The sequence below is a fragment of the Oryza brachyantha genome, chromosome 12 (assembly GCF_000231095.2).
Source record: "Oryza brachyantha chromosome 12, ObraRS2, whole genome shotgun sequence".
In the NCBI taxonomy this organism is placed as follows: domain Eukaryota; kingdom Viridiplantae; phylum Streptophyta; class Magnoliopsida; order Poales; family Poaceae; genus Oryza; species Oryza brachyantha.
In genome coordinates this window covers 13,064,700-13,087,982 of record NC_023174.2, presented here as the reverse complement: position 1 = coordinate 13,087,982, position 23,283 = coordinate 13,064,700, and the positions used below count along the sequence as shown (strand labels likewise).

Here is a 23,283-nt window from a genome sequence, read left to right as displayed (position 1 = left end):
GGTCGCATCTTGTACTACCGCGCGAGACCGACCCGGTCGGACCCCGCACCGACCTGGTCCGACTCAACCAGCTCCTGCATCAGAAGCAGCAGAGAGAGAGAGAGAGAGATCGAATGCGAGCGGCGGCGGCGATGGCGGCGATGGAGGCGGCGGCGGGGGGGAGGGGGGCGAGGAGCAGGGTGGCGTTCGTGCTGGTGGACGGGATCGGGGACGTGAGCATCCCGTCTCTGGGGGGGAGGACGCCGCTGGAGGCGGCGGCGGCGCCGCGGCTGGACGCGGTGGCGGCGGCCGGGGTGGTGGGGCTCATGGACCCCGTGGAGCCCGGGCTCGCCTGCGGGAGCGACACGGCGCACCTCTCGCTGCTGGGGTACGACCCCCGCGTCTACTACCGCGGCCGCGGCGCCTTCGAGTCCATGGGCGCCGGCCTCGCCATGGCCCCCGGCGACATCGCCTTCAAGGTTGGGTTTCTCGGAGCACCAAATTATGCGAGTTCCTCTGGAATTACTAAACTAGTCTAGGTTTTACTCTGGTATTCATAATTGATTAGTGCTAGTTTGGATCGTAGCGTGTATTCTATATTTCTATTTCTTGGTTAAACAAGATTCCTTTTGTTGTTTTGCATGCCTAGTTAAAAATGGCTTAGATTATATGTTCTTGAAATGGAAATACTAAGTTGCAGCTCATTTTTATCAGAATTTGTACCGTGTTCATAACATCTAACTAGCCAGTAGTGCTGTAATGGCTCAGATCATAGAATGGCACTTGGAAGTGATATTTATATATTTTTTTGTGGCAAGCATTATTCAATTGTTGATTGCATTAGTTTCCTTCACTAAATTTTGGGCATAGCTTGCTTGCAGTCAAACTTTGCTACGTTGGATGAGAGCACAGGGATCATTGTCAGCAGAAGGGCGGATCGGCACTTTGAGGAGGAAGGGCCAATCCTCTGCGCTGCGTTGGATGGGATGAAGCTCCCATCGTTTCCTGAATATGTAGTGAGAGTAAGGTATAACATCCATTATGTTCTTCATGGGCATCGAAGTGTTTATGTAGTTTGCTTTTAGCTTGTTACAGCAACTTACACTGCTGGCCACTGCTCTGCAGGTATGCTACCGAACACAGGTGTGGCGTGGTTGTGAAAGGACCAAGGTTGAGTGGGAATATTTCTGGAACTGATCCATTGAAGGACAACCGCCTGCATTTAAAGGCTGAACCTCTGGATGATTCAGAAGAAGCTAAAAACACCGCAGCTGTGGTCAATGAGCTTTCTAAGGAGATCACACGTATACTGGTGTCTCACCCTATAAATGCAAAGCGTGCTGCCGAGGGGAAGAACGTTGCAAATGTGGTGTTATTGCGAGGCTGTGGTATCCGGATTGAGGTTAGTCTAAATGACCTAATTTTAGTCTTGCTTTCTGTCCATCATTTCTGTGGCCCTCTTGAGGTTAGCAATATGACAAAAGTTTGGAGAGCTTTCCAATTCATTATGTTGTTAAATACTATAGATGAACACGGTCCAGATCTTGTCAAGCTGTCATTGTGATCATTGGATGTTGTAGCAGCCTATGCTTAGGCCACCTTGTTCAGGTCATTGTTGCAGTTTTCTTAACTTTTAAACAAAACAAAGATTAAATCATTCAAAGGTCAGAAGGAAAAATATTTGCAGTTTTGGTCAGACCTTCCATTGGATAATTTTATTCTCTAAGAGAACTATTTTCAACAAGCATATTCTGAACTCAAAACAAGATGAAGGAAAAACTCAAAGAATTGAGAATTTACTGGTGTTATTTGACAATTGACATATTTTGCTGTACTGGAACTAGATACCACTGAAACCTCCTTTCAATCTTTTTATTGAAGTATTGTGTGGCTATATCAGGTACCTGCCTTTGAAACCAAGCATGGACTTGCACCATGCATGGTGGCTCCTACAAAGATAATAGCTGGGCTGGGGCTTTCATTGGGCATTGATATCCTTGAAGCACCTGGAGCAACTGGTGATTATCGAACTCTATTGACTTCCAAAGCTAAAGCTATAGCCAAGGCACTATCTGCCCCTCTAGATATGCCACCTCGTGTTTTTGTGCCCGGAGAGGATGAATATAAATCTGGAAAGGAAAATGGATATGATTTTGGTTTCTTGCACATAAAGGTGAAAATAGAATTCAGGTACTTTCTGAACTTTATATTAACTGTGCCATTCTGATAGCTTCATTTATAATGGTTAAGCAGGCCATCGATGATGCTGGTCATGATAAGGCTGTCAAGCTGAAGGTACTGGGCCTAGAAGCTGTTGATCGTGCTATTGGTCAACTTGCAAGACTCCTGTGGGAAGCTGAAAAGTCTGGGCAATACCAGTATTTCCTTTGTGTCACTGGAGACCACTCTACTCCTGTTGAGTATGGTGACCATAGCTTTGAACCCGTTCCATTCGCATTATGCCGACTGAGAGACTTCGTAGGAACTATTGGGGAGGACAATGTCATCAACTTCCCCCTAGATGATTTCCCACTTCCTTCAGTGAAATCTGGAGAAGATGTATCAGAGATCATAGAAGTAGCTGCTCGCAATTCTGATCAGCGCAAAGCTTTCTGCGGCGATTCTGTCAGTGAATTCAACGAGATAGCCGCTGCAAGGGGCTGCCTTGGACGATTCCCTGGAAGTGAGATGATGGGCATCATCAAGAAGTTCATCAAAGCAAAGAACGATTAGTGTCAGTTCAAGTGCTGACGTCTGTGTAATCCTTTGACCTTAAGACTTCCATGTCTCTGTAATAATTGAAACAAGTATATATCAGAGAAACAAAGGCTCAACCTGAGATGAATAAGTCTTTCCCCTGAATCCTGAGCGTGTACGCAAAAGCATAAACGATCTGACCTGCTGTGTAAAATTATCCAACTTTGTGCAGAGAGCATAAACATAAATCTGCTGCTGTTTGCAGCAGCCTCGCAATTGAGCTTAATAGCTTCTGTAACCTGTAATGGAGGTTTTAAGCCTTTTTGTGTATTCCTTTCGTGAGCAGTTCAGCGTATGAAGCTCCCTGGGATGCTCAGCTTATCTTTACAGAAAATCTTATACTTACACATAGCTTTATGCCGATTTTCGCCGATTTTGCATTCTTCCAGCAGCAAAAAATTTTTTGCTTAAGGTATTAGGGTTCGGGGACCATTGCCATTGTATCATACACATGAATTTGATATGCAGAATGTGCATTTGATCGAAACCATTAAGGAACATTAAGAACTTGACTAGTATTTTTTTTCCTTTTTCATGGCAAATAAATAGTGTACACGTACAACAGAACATTTCTAATCACTCTCTAAACATCGCTTGTTTTATGCAGAGCAACAAGGATAAACTAATAAGACGCTCCACAAATATAAACGCGAAAAAATGTCAACAACTCAAATCAGTCATACATGTCTTATTTATGAGAAGAAAATGTGTAATCTGCTTCTCTCATCCTGTTATACTCTCAAAGCTAAAATGCAAATGCAAGTGATCATCCGGACAAGTTTACACGATGGTGTGGTGCCGATGAGCTTGTGGCCAAGAAGTCAGATGAATCCATCAAACAGCAAGCAGAGGCACAGATAACCTCAGAAGTTCAGAGCAAACCCCGTCGCCTTTTGTAGTCACTAACAGTCAGGGTTAAAGCATGCCTCCTTCCATCATTGTCAGGGACCTTGTAACCCATGGTTGCTTCTATCTTCTGCTTCCTGGCCATATAACCATCAAAGAGACCCTTGGGACCGCCGAATTCTTCCAGACCAGCCAGTGATATACTGAGTTCAAAATTATGCAGCACATTTGATTCTGTTCCCAGATCTACAGGCGCATTGGTATCAACCAGCTTTCCGGCGTCTGCTGCTGCCACTAGAGCTGCTGCTGTGGCTGCTGTACCACCTCGCGGCCCATTCTTCTTATCTTCATTGCCAGCTACTGCACTGGCACTGTCACCATTGGGGACTTCAGCATTCTCACCTTCAGGCTTTGCTGCATAGTAATTTCTTGATCTTGTCCATCTCCTTGAAAAGGGATCATAACCAGCCTCTCCAGCCTTCAAACTTGTGTTAACAGGCTTCATTTCAGATGCGTTCTTGAAGTTGTCAGCTCGGTTCTTCCTGTTCATCGCCTCCAACTTGGCAGCCTTCACATTATTTGACATTGGCTGCGACATATTCTGCAGCTGATTCAGCTTTGTACGGATCCTTTCTGCTTCAGCTTCATCCCTCCGGGCCAGGGACATCTCCAACTCATTCCTCAACCGATCCTTCTCTGCAGCGACATTGATAGGACGTCGGACAGCTGATTTCTTCTCTCGCAGCATCTTCTTTACAGTATCTGCTGAATACACAAAGGTGTAAGCCTTTTGAATGGCCTCTTTCTTCTCTAATACTTCCTGCCGAGTTGGTATGCGCACACCATTCTTCTCAGCCCCTTGTAGCCACTGCTTGAACTCATCTTCGGTGGGAAAGGAGTCTGATACTTGAGTCATCTGCCACCGAGCAGCAGTAGTCTCATTATCCCACACAACATTGAGGTACTTGCATGTCGTGTAGCCCTCCAGCTTGTAATGCCGATCAGGATCATTCGCATCCACGTTTCTAACTATGCACAGCCGGTACTGGGGGATGCCTGATTTTGTCTTGCCAATCCCAAGCCGCACAAAGCACCCAGACACAAGATCCTCAAAGAAGGGCTCCATGAACCATTTCACCAGCTTCGATCTCCTTAGGGTAATACTCTTCACATCATCAAACTTCAGAGGATCAAGCCTACTGGGCGACTCATCAAACTCATCGTCCCGAGTATCATCGGTAATCCTCCCATGGTCATTCGTCCTCCCCCTGTTATCACCATCATTACTACCATCACTGGGAGGGCTCGCAGCCCTGCGCCTTGGGGGTGAGCCGCTCTGCGGGATCAGATCCTTGAACCTGTTGCGGTACCCCTCCGGATCCTGCTGCCTCATCCGCTTGGCCCGCAGCTCGTCCAGCGCGCTCTTGGCGGCCGACCTGTCGGTCCTGGTCGACGACCGCGCGCGGCTCAGCGGCGGCGGAGGGCTGCTGTCCCTCCGGGACTTCTCCGTCTTTGACGACGACGCCCTCGCCAGCTGCTTCAGCTTGTAGTCATCGATCCTCGCGCTCCGCTCCGCCAGGATCATCTCCCTGTCCAGCTCCGACAGCTTCTCCAGCTGCTCCTTGTCCTCCTCGTCCTTGTACAGGTCACTCCCGACGGACGGCGCGCTGTCGGAATCGTCGCCGCTGCGCCTCCCCTCGTCGAACTCGTCATCGTCGTCCCCCTCCTGCCACCCACCGCCCCTCCCTCCGCCGCCGCCGCCGCCCTTCTCCGGCTGGTGCCTCTTCTTGAGGGGCACCTGCGACCCCGACGGCGGCCGCTTCCTCGAGAGGGTCGGCGCGGCGTCCGAGTCGTCGGAGTCCCCCGCTTCATCGTCGTCCGAGCCGCTCCCCCCGGAGTACGACGACCCCCGCTTCCCTCGCTGCTGCGACCACCGCTGGCTCGACGACCCACGCGCTGCCTGGCCGCCGCCCTTCCCCGCCCCCGTCCGCCCCGCCGCCTGCAGCAGCAGATCCTCCAGGTTGTTGTCCGGCATGGCCAACCAAATCCTACAAGATCCACGAACCAAAATCCGTCACACCAAGAAACGCCAGGGATCTGGGACAGCGCGGAACAGCGGGAAGATGAGACCCACCTCGAGACAGCCGGAACAGCGTCGGCGAACGCTGGTGGGGACGAAGAGGGTGGCCGCTGCCCTGCTCGGTCGCTAGGTCGCCGTGGTGGATGGCTCGAGGCGGCGGAGACGGCGGTCGCGGCGGAAGGGGAGGAGGAGAGTGCGCCGGCCCTAGATTTTGGTTGGGATCATGGGCCTCAAGAGGGCTTTAGACTTGGGCCCTTAAAGCCCAATAAACCCACCCGATAGTGAGCATGTGATTTGGTTTTGAAAGGAGGAGAAAAAAGAGTGTCAAATAAAATTTGCTAATTTGATTATTGGAGTTGTTTCAATTTTAAATATTCAGACTTAGTACTTTTTGGCCAATTATTGTATAGACTGTAATTTTTAATAATATATGATTTTTAAAATATATTTGGTGGTTAGTTACTAGGCAACAATAGTATTAGAGACTTGCTAGGATAATATGTGCTCTACAAAAATAATCTTGGTATATATGCATTCGTTTATCTAAATTATTTTACTTTTATAGACGTGCTTTCCAAACCGCTAAACAGTGAGTTAGAAGTTTGTACACAAAAATTCATCATCTTACTTATTTTTTAACTTTGTAGTAATTATTTTTATCATTTATACTATTAAATAGCTATTAAAAAATTAGATAAAATTTTATCTTTCATCTTTAATAGGAGAACACATTGTCATATTTTGCTCTTTGCATAGCACTGTGTTCGTGCCTTGACTTTCAGTGCTTTTGTAGCCACGTATTTTTTTTTCTTTTCGGAGGTGGGATGGGTGAGGGGGTGTGTAGTTATGAATGGCCATATTGCTCTCAAACATATATTTAAATTTATCTTTAAAACTAAATTTTAAGAATTAGACAATAAAAAAGTAGAAGATTAAATTCTCACAGTTTGCTCTTAAACATATGTCTAAACTTATTTCTAAAATTAAATTTTGAGAATTCAAGAAAAATATGCCTGCAAAATATTCTCAAATATATTTTTAGTTTAAAATTAATTAATCATATACTAATTTATTACCACGTTTTTCACACTGGTTAACAACCAACCTACCGAACGCAACCTATCTTGACCATGTTCGTTTTGTATTGTTTTGGAGTAAGTTATCCGACGCGGAAAACGTAGTAATGGATTTGTACCTGATTGATTAATTATTAACTATAAAAAATAAAAATAGATTAATATGATATTTTAAAGAACCTTTCTATAATTTTTTTTGTAAAAACACACCGTTTAGTAGTTCGGAAAGCGTGCGCCCGAAAAATAAGAGAATCTAGATAAGTTGTAGGAATAGCCGAACACACAATACCCTTGTCTTGAACGGAACGAGAAAAAATTCCCATAAATACTAGGCTAAGAGAAAATTCCCATAAATACTAGGCTAAGAGCAGTAGCAGCCGAGGCGATGGAGCAATCCGTTTCGTGCCCTCTTGGCCGGGAACAACAAATCAGAGCGGTTGGACCATATTGGATCAGACGGTCGATGATGTAGCTTGCGGAGTAAGCTTGTTCCAACTCCCGAGGCTCTCATTTTGAATCAGCACCGGGGAGGAAGGAAGGCCCGGCGCCCGCCACAGCCACACCCTTGCCATTGTCCGCTACGAGGTTTCGCTCTGCTAATCGCCTCTAACTCCTGCCACTACTGCTCCCGTCCTACAACCGGCTACCTCGACCTTCCTCACGCGTGCAGGAGAGGTAGAGAGGCTTGGCGCTGTGACTCCTTACCTCACCACGGGGAGGAAACCCTCGTCGCTCGCTGCCATCCACTATGAGGAGCTCACCTCTGATTCCTGCCACTGCTACTCCCACCCTGCAGCCACCTTGACCTTCCGGCGCGCTGCCGCATTTCGGTAAACACGAAGCTTCACTCTTGATCACGTACAACAGCATCTCGAATCCTCATCTCTTGAATGTAGCCTCTAGAGAGCACGTAATTCAAGCTTCTCATGATGCAGGTATGTAAATTGTTTAGTTTATTATTTATAGGAGTATATATATTAAATGGTGCTTAGCACTTTGGCTATTTCTTTAGCAACTGTTGAAGCTAATTCATTTTCTTAAATCTTCTTGATACCTCATGAATAACTAAGAGGATAATGTATGTCTTGAAACATGTAGATCAATCATGCATGGTTGAGAAGCTAATTTATTTCTTGAAACTTCTAGCCAACTCATGCATGGCTAAACCTATCATATTCATGAAACAAATATCAAGTAATAGCCAGAAATATATGAAAACTTCTAGCCTCTCAAATGTTCATGAAACAATAGTCAAGTAGTAGAAATATATGTAAATCTCTAGAAAAATGTAGTATTCCTATATATGTTCATGTGGTCTAGAATAATCTACTTACTTGTAGAATAATTTAACCTAGTCATCCAATAGGTTGGATTGTGGCCTATAAATAGGCATCCAAGGGTAGGTGAAGTTGATGTACTCTTGCACATTAAAGTGAATGAAAGCTAGCTAACAACTTACTCCACACAAGCCTAACTATTTAGTAAGACACAAAAACAAATCAACTCCTCTATTCCCTTACCCCCACCAATTCTACAAAATAATTAGTACCAACAGTAACAAAATGAAAATCTCTAAATTTATTATCATGAGTTAACTAAAATTTGATGTCTAAAAGAAGTTCTTTCCATAGTTTTTTATACTAACTAACTAAAATGAAGTTGCATGGCTTATTTAATATAGAGCAAATTTTTGTTTAAGCACAACACCGAAAGAGAATAAAAAAAAGATATAATATGTGAATAGTGCTTGTTTCACATGCATGTTTGCACCCTTTATTTTTTTGTAAAGAAGAACATTAGTGTGACCGCTAATTCATAGACAACCACAAAGCTCTGAACTCTTATGTTGTAAACTTATTTTTTGTTTTATTCACTTGCTCAGTGTGAATAAACAATTTACTATTTTTTAAGTGCACATAAAGATTCAAATACTGATTCAAAAGATATCTTTATGATATTTTTGCAAAAGTGCAAGTGCTGATCGTAGAAAACTAAATGAATACTTATTTTTATAGGATGTAACTATTCTCCACATTAACTTGAGGGATTTGTCCACTTAAAGCTACAATCGTATTATAAAAGAGCAGAACATACTTTTAGTATGTTCCTGTAACAACAGACGAGAAGAGAAGGGTTGGCATATTATATCGTTGGACATGACTGAATTACCTTCTGTTCAACTCCTGGTTAACCAAATAAATGCAAAATTATATATCTAAATATGCAAAATTATAAGTCATACTTCAAGTTCTCATAATAATAAATCAAATTATAAAAAAATAATTAATAACTATATTTTTTGAATAATACGAATAGTTAAACATAAACATAAAAGTTAATGATGTCATATAACAAATATGGATGACATACTTTAGAACAATGAAATTTATTTAATATTGAGTAATGACTTACATTATGTAATTTTACAAGGATGAAGTTACCTGGGGCCTCAATCTTTCTTGAATTCCTATTTCAGCAATGTGAACTCCGATAATAATTTCTTACTAAACGATCCAATTGTGACTAACCAAAGAAGAGCTATCGCAAGGGTGACAATAATATTTTGTGAAGATGCACGTGTTAACACCAAAATTTGATAAATTTCCATATTGGATTTAGATAAGGAAAGATGCAATCGTCGATAGAAAATCTTATCCACAAGAAGCTGAATTCGAGAAGGAATCGTGAAGATTCAGGGCTTGATGACGCAAATTTATCTATTAATTAGAGTTAGTTAGGATTTTTATTTTATCTCTAAGGAAGTTAAAGTCCAATCGAGACTCGTATGTTAGAGATAGAATCTACGTAGGAGTTTGTTATTTCTTTTTATCTATTAAGAGTTATGTCTGACACGCACTAGCATTCACCCGAGGCTATAAATATGTATGCCCGGGCTCGTTGTAAATCATTTACACATCAATTAGATCAAATATTTTCGGTGCATCGGCACCCTCTTGCCCGAGGTTTTCAACTCCGACGACACCTGACGCGGGGCTGCATCGTCTCGATCTCCGGTGGAGGGGTAAGTCCATCGTTCTGCGGGGCCACGGTAATCGTTCGGCTAGATTAGAATTGTCTCGGTTCAGTCTGATCTTCTAATCTAGTTGTGCGATTGCTAGTTATCGTATCAGGTTCAACTTAGATCACTTTCGTGTGTCAAGTTGATCTGGTCGACCACTTTGGACAATCTACGTGGGTTTGATATTTGCTGTTTGACATATATTCAATTTATTACTGTCTCGGTTAGGTCCGATCTAGTAGATTGCGTTTGTCAGATAGTTTATATCAGATTGATGTATTTTGCTCATTGTTCTATCGGAGTACCACCCGATAGGTTATCAGTCATCGGCTCATCGGCTTGATAGCAATCTAGATCTATTTGGTATCTAGTCTGACATTGCTAGGTTTAATCTTGAACTGTCTCGGTTGGGTCCGATCTTCTATGATTATTCTTAGCAATCTAGGCTAGGTATTTTATAGATCTTGGGTGTTTATCCGTCGTCTATAACCGATGATTTGTGCCGATCTACATGCTTATCATATGTACATCAATAGAGCAGCCGATTGCCTTACTGCATTGTTTTTATACCAACCAGCTTGATTTAGTTAGATCGGCGGTTATTTATGTTGCATCGGCTTATAAGAATTACATGCAAATTGGTTTTAGCCGATCGTAACATATGATTCATTGTTTATTTCAAGTAATTCGTCGGTTTATTTATTAGCCTTATTGATCTTCATGTTTCCTATAATCATATCGTGCTTGACTGCATACTGTCTTGGTTAAGTCCAATCTCTGTATGTCTAGTTCGATCTGGTTAGAGGGGCTTGTCCGATCGACTAAGATTAATAGGTAACTTGGCGGATCGCATTGGTCTAATATTTACTTTAAGTCTATTTCTAGTGAATTTCTAGCCGATCCAAACTTTTATAGCCGATCGTTCATCCTATCGGCTAAACGCTGCTGCATCAGTATCCGATCGGCTGGATATTTAGTCACCTATCGGCTCGCAAGCCGATCAGCTTGTTTTACTGTTTATCTTGTCAATTGCAGGATCAAACTGACTGGCACGCCTGCGCATATTCTAAGAATTTAGATCCTGCACTGGAGTTGTCTAAGATCGACTCCCATGCCTTTGTGTGATCGCATTTTTGACGTTAACATCACGTTCCAAGTCAATTAAAACACTCGTCGCTCAAGGGTCTGATTTCAGGATTCGCCCTAGAGTGTTGATATTGGAGGATATGATGAAGTTAGTCTTCAGAGACTTGCTTCCTGCCTCATTTAACAGTTGGATCAAGTGACCGACAATCCAGATGGGTAACTACTTCTTGTTCTGTACATAAGCAAGTCCTTTAAGAACATGGAGTAGCCGCTCAACAACAACAGTGGTTGTAAGTACGTCGTATATAGATAGAGATCTACAGAAACAGTTTTGCAAACCTTTTTCCGCTAACTAAAGTATAGTTAACCTCTCAGAAGGTTCTTCTTTTTCAAGCGCATATGCATTAGTGTCTCTACATTATGCATTAGTGTCTCTATATTTTCAGTAGTTTCTATCTCTCCACCTCGCTGCCTGAGCTAAGTTCTGGAGTATGCCTAAACTAACTTCTCTAAGACTTGGAATGGAGAAAGAACTCTCCCTTATCTTCTTCCCTCAGTTTGTTTGAGAATGATTCGTTGTAATACTGTGGTTCCAGATGTGTAAGAGCGGTTCTGAAATCTGAATATGTTAGTCTGCTTTCGTTTTCAAGTGACTGAAAAGTAAAGAAACGCCATTGTACATACTTTTCCTGTTGCCTTTGAAATGATCTTCACATTGCATAAATTTAGTTTTGGATTCTTAATTTCTTGCAACTTGACAGGTTGGGTTTTTAATTTTCGGTGAAAAGGATGCAATGATGACACTTCGGAATGGGAGAAAAGCTTTCCTTCTTGGTTTATATTGATATGATGAATAATCACACCGGTATGTATGATGCCTTCCTGCTTGTTGTTAGGGCATGCTTGGATAATTGCCGTTTAACCTTATATTTTCAAAATTTTGATAATGTCAAGTGGAGCTGTGGAGCACGTCTGCAAGCCAAATGGATATGCTATTCTACTGTTTGGCGTAGCTAGTTTGGAAATAATTCAAATCCAGCAACCACTTAATACGAACTTTCAAGGCATTTCTCAGCTAAGATTGGCTGCTTTTTTTTTATTCTTGTCCATAATATGTCATGTTACTAAAACAGGGATGAAAACGACATATTTATAAACAAAAAATAATTTGTGAATAAAATTTATATATACATATTCTTAGTGATCTAAAAGCAACTGAAAGTTTGTAAGTTTGGTACATAAAATTTGAAAAAATAGAAAAAAAAAAGAAAAACCGTGACAATTAGGAGAAGAAGACAAATATGGGATTTTCTAAAATAGGAAAACATATGAAAAAAATTAAGGAAAATGGGAAATATGAATTATTCGCATCCTTAAACCAAAAAAATCAAGTATAGTGCATCCCTATATTTTGAGTACAACACAAATCAAGTTTCTTGATAGGATTATTGGTGGTTTTTGCCAACATAGAAAATTCATGTCTCTCCACCTTTAGCCAATGAGGATAGATGGATACAACTTTCGACATCGTGCCTGCCGCTCCATCCTAGCTCCCCGATAGCTATTTATGAAGGGAAATAAGATAGATGATTCAATAGGGTGAAAACCAGAGAGGTTTTCGTAGACATGCCCATTACTCCATCCTAACTCCTCTTCGTGCTCCCATCCACCGTCGCAGATCAAGCTCCTCTAACAATAGTGACCTAAAAAGTCCAGGTTAATTCATAGTTCTTCACACGTGAGTCTAAAATATACTAGAAAAATCTTAAAACTTTAGCACCTACGAACTGGCCTACACAAAATTGCTAATGCAACTAACTACATATTTCAGAGCATCGTCACATGCATGACTAGTTAAATTTTCATAATTAGTTAGAGAGGTCCTAAATTCTCTATATTTCTACCGCACAGAATTCAATATGTTCAGAAGCTATCGGATGAATAGGTTAGCCATTCTTCCAAACAACCTAGGGCAACAGACAAACATTTTCCATCCTACCCAATTTTCAACCCGTTCTAGGTCATATCGGTAAAATTTGGAAGTTTGAGATAGAAGAATTCAAAAATCCACAAATTTTAACTCACGGTTCAGAGGGAACATAATGAAGTGTTTAACCTACAGTATTAACTAACAAAGTTTAGTTTGGTAACCTTTTATTATTCCAAACCTAATCTATATATCATTGTAAACTATTATTTAAAATCATTGCACTAGCTTTGGGGGATTATTTTGCAAAGGGAGTTTGAAAAACTTTTAAACCACATCGTTATTTTTTTTTTTGAAATTTCAATGAGAATTTCCGAGCATAAATTTTGGGAAGTCTCATTCTCCGAGTAATTTCACTTTAGTGGATACAATTAACAAACATGACTTTGAATCTAACCTAGGACATTGGAGCATAAGGCCACTGCAGTCCAAATTTCACCTCCTTACGCATGATCAACCAGTCAACGTCAAATGGATGTCAAGGAGAATAAATGATGTAGCTGATCGAATATCTAGAAATGTAGAAAAAAGCTAGCTCAACTGCTCAAGCACCTACGAGAAGGGAGTGTTACAATCTTATACATATATGTTACGCTCCATCTTGTCCGCCGATCGGTAGAATCAACACCTCACTCTTGCGGAGTTCAAAATACCTTATGTATTTTGCATGCAACCTTTGTTAAATAATAATAACAGATATAAGTTTTCGAAAAAATGAATTTTAAACCCTAACCACTTGTCAGACACCTCAACGATCTTAGAGGCAGTGGCAAACATAAAGGAGGCCCCAAAGAAGGCACTATGCTCCCTCATGTTGCTAGTGGGCTGAGAGATCTGGAATGAAAAGAACAGCAGAATATTCCAACAACAAAAGAAGCTATCGGCGACTAACCTACTAGCAAAATATTAAGGACGAGACTAAGACATGGGTCCTGGCGGGCAAAAAAAGGCTCAACGAGTGGTTCAGCCTTGGATAGCTAGGGCCTAAAGCCCACTTACAGGCCTGACATTTTTCTTTTTTCTTTTCTCGCACACCGTACAACTCACTATCTTATTTAAATGAAATGACACTCGTCCTTCCTTTAGAAAAAAATAATAGAAAAATAATACCATCTCAAACTCCCAAAGATAGAAAAGAGGTATAAAATTGAATAAGAACATGGTTTTGTTTGTCCATATAACTGTGCTGGTACATCATCGTTTCGGCATGTGCTAAATAAATGTCAATTACAATGTTCTCGTATCCAAACCTCAGTAAATCTATCGTTGTTTGGTTATTTGAAATTTTTTTAACAAAACTATGTACTCCATATTTTAATACATAATGTGTTGACTTTTAAATACATATTTGACCATTTTTTTATTAAATAACGTATTTAATTTTTAGTATTTTGCAATGAGATTTATTGCCAAACATAACTTAATTGTAAATTAAGTTTCTTATATTTGTATATAATTTTTAAATAAGATGAATGATTATTAATAGAATCGTCTATTTAAATAGGAAAACATAGTATTACTCCAGCTGAATGATTGCGTTGTTGGCGTTTCACCAGTAGTGTTACGATGATTTGATATGACCTCAGTTTATCTCCAATAGGTATCTATATACTATATAATTTTTTAATAGAATAGAGATAAAAACCATCTTTTAATCAAGAGATAGTCTTTTGCACATATTTTAATATCAAGTAAGAATGAATTGTGAGGTCATTTGTACCATAAGTTATTTGTTAAAAGCTAGACTACTGAAAAGTTATCTTTTAGAATAGTTAGAGATATTATTTTATTGTTGGAGGTGGCCTTAGAGCATCCCCAATAGCTCATTCATCCCATGTTCCAGAATGAAGAGTAAAAGTTAACCTCCAGCAAAACATTTATCTCATAATCTATTTTTGAATGTCATTCATATTAGGAGAGAAACTCTATATTTAGATGTTCTCTCTAATCCTCCAAATAGATATAGAGGATACCACATATATATAGATGATCCGTTAAAGTATAAATGGATATAAAAGATGAAAATATTTTAGATGATCATCTAAATTAAGATATAAGATATAGATAATCAAATTTAGATGAATGGTTACGAAGCTGTTACTATAATTGGCAATCGCCATTCTCGTTCGCGGCAAAGCTGCATCTGCCGCTTTCTTGGACCGATGTGTTCTGCTCTATCCTAAGCCTATCTATTCATCGTACCTGAGCTCTGCTGCCACTCTACTGCGTGGTAGCTAGCTCCCCACACCTCGCCTCCCCCTCACTCCATGGCGCACTCCCTCGCCGCCGCCGCCGCCGCCGCCTTCTCGCCGCCCGCCGCCCGCCGGCGGCTGCCCGGCCAGGTCCACCACTTCTTCTTGTAGCTGCTGATTTGATTTCTTGGGGGGGGGGGGGGGGGGGGCGTTTCTTGATTTTGGTTTTGGGGGGGGGTGCCTTTCTCGGACAGATTCTGTGAAGGGTTTGAGGGATGAACACCGAACTGATTCCGTTCTCTTGGATTTGTTCTTTGGCTGGGTGGTTTGATGTGTGGATGGATGGATTCTTGGGTTAGCTCTGTGGATTGTTTGTCTCAGCTTGATTTTGTGGTCTCTTCCGATTAGATTTAGGTTCCCTGGGTAGCAATGTTCCTCGATATCTTGAAAGGTTAGTTCCTTCCTAGCTCGATGTAGAATGCATAACTTGTATTGTTATCTTCGGTACATATTATTCCAATTGGGGGGAATTTGTCTGTCTATGATTATTACATGTCCAAAATGACCAAAACAGTGTAGCATAACCAGTGCTTAGAGCTTACACCCAAAATGGACAGATGTGGGTTAGCATGCAAATGTGATTACAATTTAGAACAATTGGTGCAAAGGCTTTGACACATAAGCTACGAAGTAAATTAGCCTTGGGTTGATGGAATTTGTCATGTCATGGTTCATGAACATATGGTCGCATTTCCTCTTTATTTAAATGTGCAAACTGCAAAGATTCCAAAAATGCTGTATTTAAAGTAACAGACATTGTAAGTTTTAACTGGATCGGATCGTCCGTTGGACTTATTTTAAAATAAAAATTGAGAAAACTAATGCAGCCTAGTTTGAAAGACACTGTAAAAGAGTTCTGAGAACCACTTGAGGACAGCAAATGGCAGCACATGCTTTAGATCTTGCTGAAATTAAAAAAATGATTCTTTATCAACACTTGGCTTCTCTGCATCAATGTTGATGCATTAGCTGAATATAAAATGCCGTCCTTTCTTGTTACAAGTGTAGACTAATATTTTCATGTGCATCTTAGTGGACCTGGAGTATCCTGCTTCATGGGATTCCACATGTATACTTGGGTTTCAACATGCGAAACCAGAGGTTGATATGTGGCTGCATCCTTGTGTATTGTCCATGTTAAGTTATTTCTAACCGTGGACCAGATGAGTTCCATATGGAAAATATTGAATAGGGAGAAATCCTATGATCTGTTGTATATTGTACTGACCTTCGTGGGTATATTTATAGCATACATAGGAGATAAAAACTTGGAGTACAAGATAAATATTTTATCGCATCTCTCTACGATTTTATCTTTATCTCTAAAGTTTTTATTGGACTCTGTTATCTCTAACCGTATATATCTCTAACATTCCGTTCACCAGAGATTTGCATGTGCTGGTTGCTTGCCAGGAGGCTAATGTCACATGATAATTCATATTTGTGCCGTAGATATATTAGCTTTGTGTGCTTAATTGAATTAAAAATATTGTTGTTTTCCCGCTTCATAATGTTAGTGAGGTTGGCGAGCATTTAGATTCACAAATGAGTCTAGCTGCCAAACACTCTCCCTTTTTGTTGTTCATCCAGTAGGAGCAACTTTTTTTGTGTGCGAGGATAGTTGGAGCAACTTGAAGTAATCTGTTTAACGAAACACTTTGTATGTATGTTTATTTGTTGCAATCTTGTGTTCAGGCACTCAAAAGTTTCGAAACAAACTAGCATTTCCTTGACCAGACTGGACATTGTTACTTGGCAAAATTTGCTACAGAGTATCGAAAAAACGCGTAATTAGCCGGTGGACATCGTAAGATCATGAATTTGCTGCAGAGCACCACAAAAGTGTGGTAATTAGCTATAGGGCACTTCGGCCAATTTTTTATTATTTTCGGAGTCAAAAATTCTAAAAATAACGAGATTGCCCACGGTGGCCAACCCGTTATACGCCCTTATCACCGCTGGGTCGGCACTGTCGCCTTCTGCTCACTCGCTGTGTAGGCTAGGGTTCAGGTGTGTTGCGGCGCCGAGACCAACTGGGTTTGGTTCGACTGGCCCCAGTCGACATAACGGGTTGGCCGCCGAGAGCAATCTCGTCATTTTTAGAATTTTTGACTCCGAAAATAATAAAAAATTGGCCGAGTGCCCTATAGCTAATTACCACACTTTTGTGGTGCCCTGCACTAAATTTATGATCTTACGGTGTTCACCGGCTAATTACGCGTTTTTTCGATGCCATGAAGCAAATTTCCTTGTTAATTTGATGTCATTCATTCATACTAGCCACTGTAGTACTCTCATCTTTTGTTGCTGTGCATTTCAGGCAACTAATGAAATTTCGAGCCGGAGTTCAGTTTCCTTCAACAGCCAGAGGATGAATTTTATGTCCATTCGCTCAAGGCCAAGTCAGCTTCGTTTTAAGATTTGCTGCTCGGTATGCTTAACTTTTCTCCTTCAGTCACTAACAATGGTTCTGCTAATGTTTTGTGAGTTTATCATCACATTTTCTGCTACGTACATGTATTTTGAACAATCTTCATAGGCGTCTGGAGCAATTTTTTGTCTATTCCAAACTGGTTTGGATGTTGGAACATTAGTAAATTGGCAAGTAAATAGATATAATTAAATACGGGCTTCTTGAGTTCTTGCACGGTTCTTATATTTCTATTGATGCATGGGTGCTTGATTCATTTGCACTTGATCAATATTATTAAGAAATTGATACCACAACAGGGAGAACTGATTCTTAATAATGTTGGTAATCACTGGTTATCTTGAACAGGCTAAAAAAGAGACAGTTGACAAGGTTTGTAACATAGTTAAGAGGCAACTGGTACTCCCTGATGGGACTGCTGTCACTGGTGAATCAAAATTCTCTGAACTCGGCGCTGATTCATTGGATACGGTAACATCTGCCGGCCAAAAAAATTCCAGCAGTTCTGAAAATACAACTCTGTGACAGACTCACTAATGCTGAATCTCTTCTGTAGGTTGAGATTGTGATGGGCCTAGAGGAGGAATTCAACATCACCGTTGACGAAACAAGCGCGCAGGACATTGCAACCGTGCAGGACGCAGCAAACCTGATTGAGAAGCTTGTACTGGAGAAGGCTGCATAAAGAATGCACCTTGGTTCTCACTGCGATATTTTGATCTCGCAATCGCATTTTGAGAGAGAGATTCATTCCACTAGAATTTATGGCCAAATTTTTCGCTCCATCTGTACTGTATGTTGAGCCATTCGTGCTACACTGCTACTACCTCATTTGTTCTTCCCTCGATCATTCAGGATAGGGTTTTGTACTAAGCCACAGGCTACATGAGGCAAATTAATTGAGACCATTTTGTTCTGTGCCACCTCCATTTCATGTGCTGTATACTTTTGTAGAAAAAGTGATAATAAACTTGTCAAGAGTCACTGATTCATCTCCCTTTGGGTCTCTGATGAGGCTTGCTGCGTTCGCATCCTCTGAAACTCTGAAATCTAAATGAGATGATGTAATTGTAGACTTGTGGACAGGAAAAGCAGCTCCTGAACTGATGGTCCCATGTTTTGTGCTTGAGGTGGATGGCAATCTTGTGGTGGAACAACAACCACATCGATTGTACTTCCTCTGTTTTTCTTAGACGCTGATGATTTTTTATTTACGTTTGATCTTCATCTTATTTAAAAATTTTATCCAAATATACAAAATTATAAATCATACTTAAAGTTACTTTAGTAATAAATCAAATCATAATAAAATAGTCAGTAATTATATAATTTTTTAAATAAGATAAAGGGTTAAATGAAGATCCAACGGCGTAAAAAAAAATGAGTTATATATAGGATGAGTCACTGTCTCCTTCCAAAACGTGGGAATTTTACACAATTTCCACTAGAACTATAAACCACTAGAAAAAAGCTAAAAAGAAAATTTCAAAACATTACAGGCAAAAACCTATTGAAGGCTTGAAAGCAGATCTGAGAAAGAGAACTGGAGAGGAATCAGGGTTTACAAATTTTATCATCGGTGTCATCACGATCGGAATACACTAATCACATCGTGTTATCTCTATTACTAATATTAGCTAAATAATTCAACCATAGATTTCACCGTCGTGGATGTAAGCTGACCCTACTGTAACTCCGCCTCAACTTGCCTTTTTTTTTCCTTGTTAATTTCAAACAAAACTGTTAAGGTAAGCGTATTTTGAGCCTCCCAAAATTCGTTCAGATTGTGAGCTCTCTGTTCAGAATTTCAGAAGTCAAGAGAATATGGCCTTGTTTAGTTTATAAAATTTTTTTCAAAAACATTCCATCAAATTTTTGGCACAGATTTAAAGTAATAAACATAGTCTAATCATAAAACAAATTTCAGATTTTGTCTAACTGCGAGACGAATCTTTTGAGTCTAATTAATCCGTCATTATAACATGTTGGTTACTGTAGCACTTATGACTAATCACGTTTTAATTAGGCTTAAAAGATTCATCTCACGATTTTTCCCATAACTATATAATTAGTTTTAGTATTTATATATAATTAATATTTTATTTAGATGTCCAAAGATTTGATGCGGTGTTTTTGAAAAAGTTTTCGAACTGAACGGGACCTATCTGGACAAAACGAACCTGTGAAAAGAAGAGGGAAGAAAAAAAATGTCATCTTCTTCCACCTCCCTCGCTTCCCCTCTCCTCGCCCTCGCTCATGGCCGCCCCTCTCCCACCTCAAAGGCACAACCTTTCCTCGCTGCCCGGCGCAGCGCCGCCAGGTCCTCGCCCTCCGCCTCCGCTCGAGCCTCCTCTCCGTGGCGGGCCCTCCCGGCGCCTCGCGCGAGCGGCGGGGAGCAGGACGGCCGCGTGCAGGAGCTGAGGGTGCCCAGTTCTTGGCTCACGCCTGCAGGTGCAGAGCAGGTACTGTCCCAAGAATCCACCTCCTCGATCCTGTAGCAATTTGGTGGTGATTAGGGTGGTTTCTGTACATTTCTTGGATATCATTTCCAATCTAGGGTTCAGTAATCAGTAGGTTTTAATTTTGATGTCCATATTTATGACTTCTGAAGGAATCTTGGTAGTTATGCAGTAGTTCTGTGTCACAGTACTTGCAAGTTAACCTGAAATGTTATGCTATCTCAGTGAACAAATTTGCACATGAATGTGTTGTGCTAGTTGAAATCATATTTGGTACTGTTCATGTGGTCTGTGTGAGCATCTGGTTGCTTATATTTATCTTCTGTTTGAATGCGACAGTGCATTCTTTTCCTGTCACCTAGTGATCTCTGAATTCTGCTAGGATGCCAAAAGGTAGTCGGTTCTGACTTCTGAAGAAATCAACAAGGAACCAGTGAATTTGTTCATGCAAAGAGAAACTAAGCTCAAGTAGAAACTGAAAACTCTGCAGTTGCAGTGTATGCATGAGTAACGATACTTGTGAATAATCTTCTAATGCTTTGAAAAGGAAGTAGATGATCATATTAAGAAATGGCATTTCTTCTGAGCTGATTACCCATTGTTCTTACTCCAAATTATAGAGATGATCTCTCCCTCATGCCTGTCTGTGATTATGCTCTACTCAGTTGATATGAAAGCTCAATTGCAGCTACAAATCTCAGTTCTTACCATGTGATATTAACTCTGCTTTCTACTTGCTGACAGGAATCCGAATGGCTGAGGGAAACACTGCACAAGTGGCTCGACGACGAGTACTGCCCCGAGCCGGCCAACGTGGACATCAGCAACACCGCTGCGCGGTCATACTACGAGTCCCTCACAGCAAAAGAGTCTGACCTGGGAGAGATCCTACTGAAGATGGTCGGAGATCTGCAGAAGCTGTCGTACCAGGAGAGCTTCCATGGGGCGTTCTCGGCTGCCAATGCCGCGGTGCGTTTGATATCACAGAGGATGGAGTCGTCGTCACCGGATGACTGATCACTGGGCAAGCAAAGTGCTAGGTGAGTTTTGCTGTTTGCAAACCATTCTAGCAGGAAATCGACTCCTCGGATCTGATTGGCACGAGCACTTCTTTGCTTACTGAATTGGGCTCATCAGGTTTCTTTGTCCATGAGTGCGTGTGCTTGGTTTGGAGAAAAATGGAAAGATGTAATCCTGTAACTGTAAGTATAGTGCTAAGGATATACTGATCCAAAATTTTGCTTCTTGTCTACAACAGTTACCGGCTTACCGTGATTTTGAGGAAAATATTACTGGTGGTTCTGAATCAAATGTTGTCAAAGTCTATAATACTTGAAAATGCTCCTTTTTTTTTCTCTCTCTCTCTCTCTGAAGTCTCAGCTTGTTAAATATACCATGAAAGGTCCCAAATCTGTTTCCCTCTTTTTGTACATTTTATTTTGTCCCTATCTCTTTTCCCTCCTTTTTCATTTTTGGCTATGGATGGTGATATTGGGGCCAGTTTTTTTTTTTCTAACATCTTCAATTCGCCTCCCCTTCTCTCCGTTCCTTTTCATGCATGGCCAGGTGGGACAAAATGAAGGAAGGAAAAGAAAAAAGAAAAGGAGGGGGAAACGACAAAAAAAAGAGGAAAAGAGGGGAAACAACAGTAAAAGGAAATTAGTGAGACATCACTATCGGCATTGGCATCCCATTCGGATTTTGCACCTCTGATATTATAGTTACCAAGTTCCTTCTAAATTCATATACCTAGATAGCACTAGTAAACAAGGGTACGAGTAATGACTCCATGACACTGGCTTTGTAATCTGCGCATCTAGCGCAGTTGGCATAGGTGTTCCATGGTGAACCTGGCAGCTAGGGTTTAAATCCTAAACCTCTCACCTTTCGTCTGGAACGAAGGGCTGGAAATATGTGGCTCCTTCTTTCTTAATTCCATTTCTTTCTTAATTTCATTGGATGACTAGCTCTTTCTAGCCATCCCAACATTTTTTTTAATCTGCGCCTTTTAACTTCTCGTCCATCTTTTAATTTTTTGGTTGGAACCAAAATTTGAATTTTAAAACTTAATTCTAAGTTGATTTTGGAGGTTTTCTCGTCAAGTCATCATACTTTATTCCAGATTGACTTGTAAACTGATAATGATACATATGTAATTTTTTTGCAATAAATTATTCCTTTTGTTGCTTCATTCTTTTTTCACCTCTTATCAGCAGTAAGCTTGGGTATTTGGTTTTCAGCTTCCGCAAAATTCGGTTAGCTAACAGTTAAAATCGAAATGTTTATGGGAGAAGTCAAGACTGAGAATTTCGGTTAATTCTATTTCGGTTTTGGCTATAACTGAATTATAGCATATTCAGACTACAGAAGAACATAACGAGTGTTTACAAACTTTTTAGAGAACCTACCCTATTTTAGGACAATTTTTTTGACAACTCAATAGCACAAGATACTCAATGGTTTATAATAAATCAATTCAACAAAATAGCATCAATTATAACATTTTTAAGTTATAAATCATAGCCATCACTCCATCCGCCCATCACAATTCATAGTATTTCGGTTAGTTGATACCACTGACAAAAACCGACCGAAAAAATCGGTTTCTTCCGGTTCGGATTCGGTCCGGTTATTTCGGTTTAAATTTACTTTGCATACCCCTAATCAGCATAGCTCAAATGATGGAAGCACCCCATGCTTCTCAACATCTTCATATGCAGTTGGATATCTTTAGCCCTGCACACATTACACGAGGTCTTAGGACATCCTCAATGTTGAATAAGAAATGATACTAATAGCAAGTTTAATAGTACAGTCAACTACTGACTCTAATTTATCTATAGCTAATCTAATAGTCAATACATACTGTTATCTATAAAACATATATTACCGTGTCCCACCTATCATACACATATTGCGTCTTGGAGTCCGTGTTGCAGCTGGCTGCAAATCTGTAGCTTATTGTTCTTCTCTCTCATCTCTTATCTCATTAAAATATGTTTATAACTGGCTTATAGCCTGCTATTGTAACTGCTCTAAGGCTGCATTCGGCATATGAAAACGTAACCGGCGCAGAAAAGTAGTAATAGATTAGCACATAATTAATTAATTATTAATTATATAAAAAATTATAAAATATATTAATATAATTATTTAAACAACTTTTTATATAATTTTTTTTAAAATCATACCGTTTAACCGTTCGATAAACCTACTCATAAAAATATATAAGACGTGGCCGAACTCGGCTTCAGCGTGAAAGAAAGATACTATGACACATCTAAAATCTAAAATCTTAAACCCGGCCGGGA

At 40.6% G+C, this 23,283-nt stretch overlaps 4 protein-coding genes across 4 annotated transcripts; 3 read left to right on the top strand and 1 right to left on the bottom strand.

Annotated features, from left to right (window-relative positions):
• The first annotated feature begins 114 nt into the window (after positions 1-114).
• LOC102712871 (probable 2,3-bisphosphoglycerate-independent phosphoglycerate mutase) lies at positions 115-2,893 on the top strand. Its single transcript, XM_006664014.2, has 5 exons — positions 115-458; positions 861-1,006; positions 1,105-1,381; positions 1,880-2,152; positions 2,233-2,893. The coding sequence occupies exons 1-5, from the start codon at positions 132-134 to the stop codon at positions 2,710-2,712; spliced, it is 1,503 nt and encodes a 500-aa protein (XP_006664077.2). The 5' UTR covers positions 115-131; the 3' UTR covers positions 2,713-2,893.
• A 319-nt stretch (positions 2,894-3,212) lies between these two features.
• LOC102719546 (protein RTF1 homolog) lies at positions 3,213-5,846 on the bottom strand. Its single transcript, XM_015843215.2, has 2 exons — positions 5,717-5,846; positions 3,213-5,630 (listed from the first exon to the last, which is right to left on the bottom strand). Exon 2 carries the CDS (start codon positions 5,615-5,617, stop codon positions 3,608-3,610), a length of 2,010 nt encoding a protein of 669 aa, XP_015698701.2. The 5' UTR covers positions 5,618-5,630; positions 5,717-5,846; the 3' UTR covers positions 3,213-3,607.
• Positions 5,847-14,979: 9,133 nt separating this feature from the next.
• LOC102719261 (acyl carrier protein 1, chloroplastic-like) lies at positions 14,980-18,531 on the top strand. Its single transcript, XM_040529207.1, has 4 exons — positions 14,980-15,172; positions 17,403-17,513; positions 17,862-17,984; positions 18,070-18,531. Exons 1-4 carry the CDS (start codon positions 15,098-15,100, stop codon positions 18,196-18,198), a joined length of 438 nt encoding a protein of 145 aa, XP_040385141.1. The 5' UTR covers positions 14,980-15,097; the 3' UTR covers positions 18,199-18,531.
• Positions 18,532-19,690: 1,159 nt separating this feature from the next.
• On the top strand, positions 19,691-21,373 carry LOC102718980. The gene is made up of 2 exons (XM_006664542.3): positions 19,691-19,975; positions 20,717-21,373. Exons 1-2 carry the CDS (start codon positions 19,721-19,723, stop codon positions 20,987-20,989), a joined length of 528 nt encoding a protein of 175 aa, XP_006664605.1. The 5' UTR covers positions 19,691-19,720; the 3' UTR covers positions 20,990-21,373.
• Positions 21,374-23,283: the final 1,910 nt, after the last annotated feature.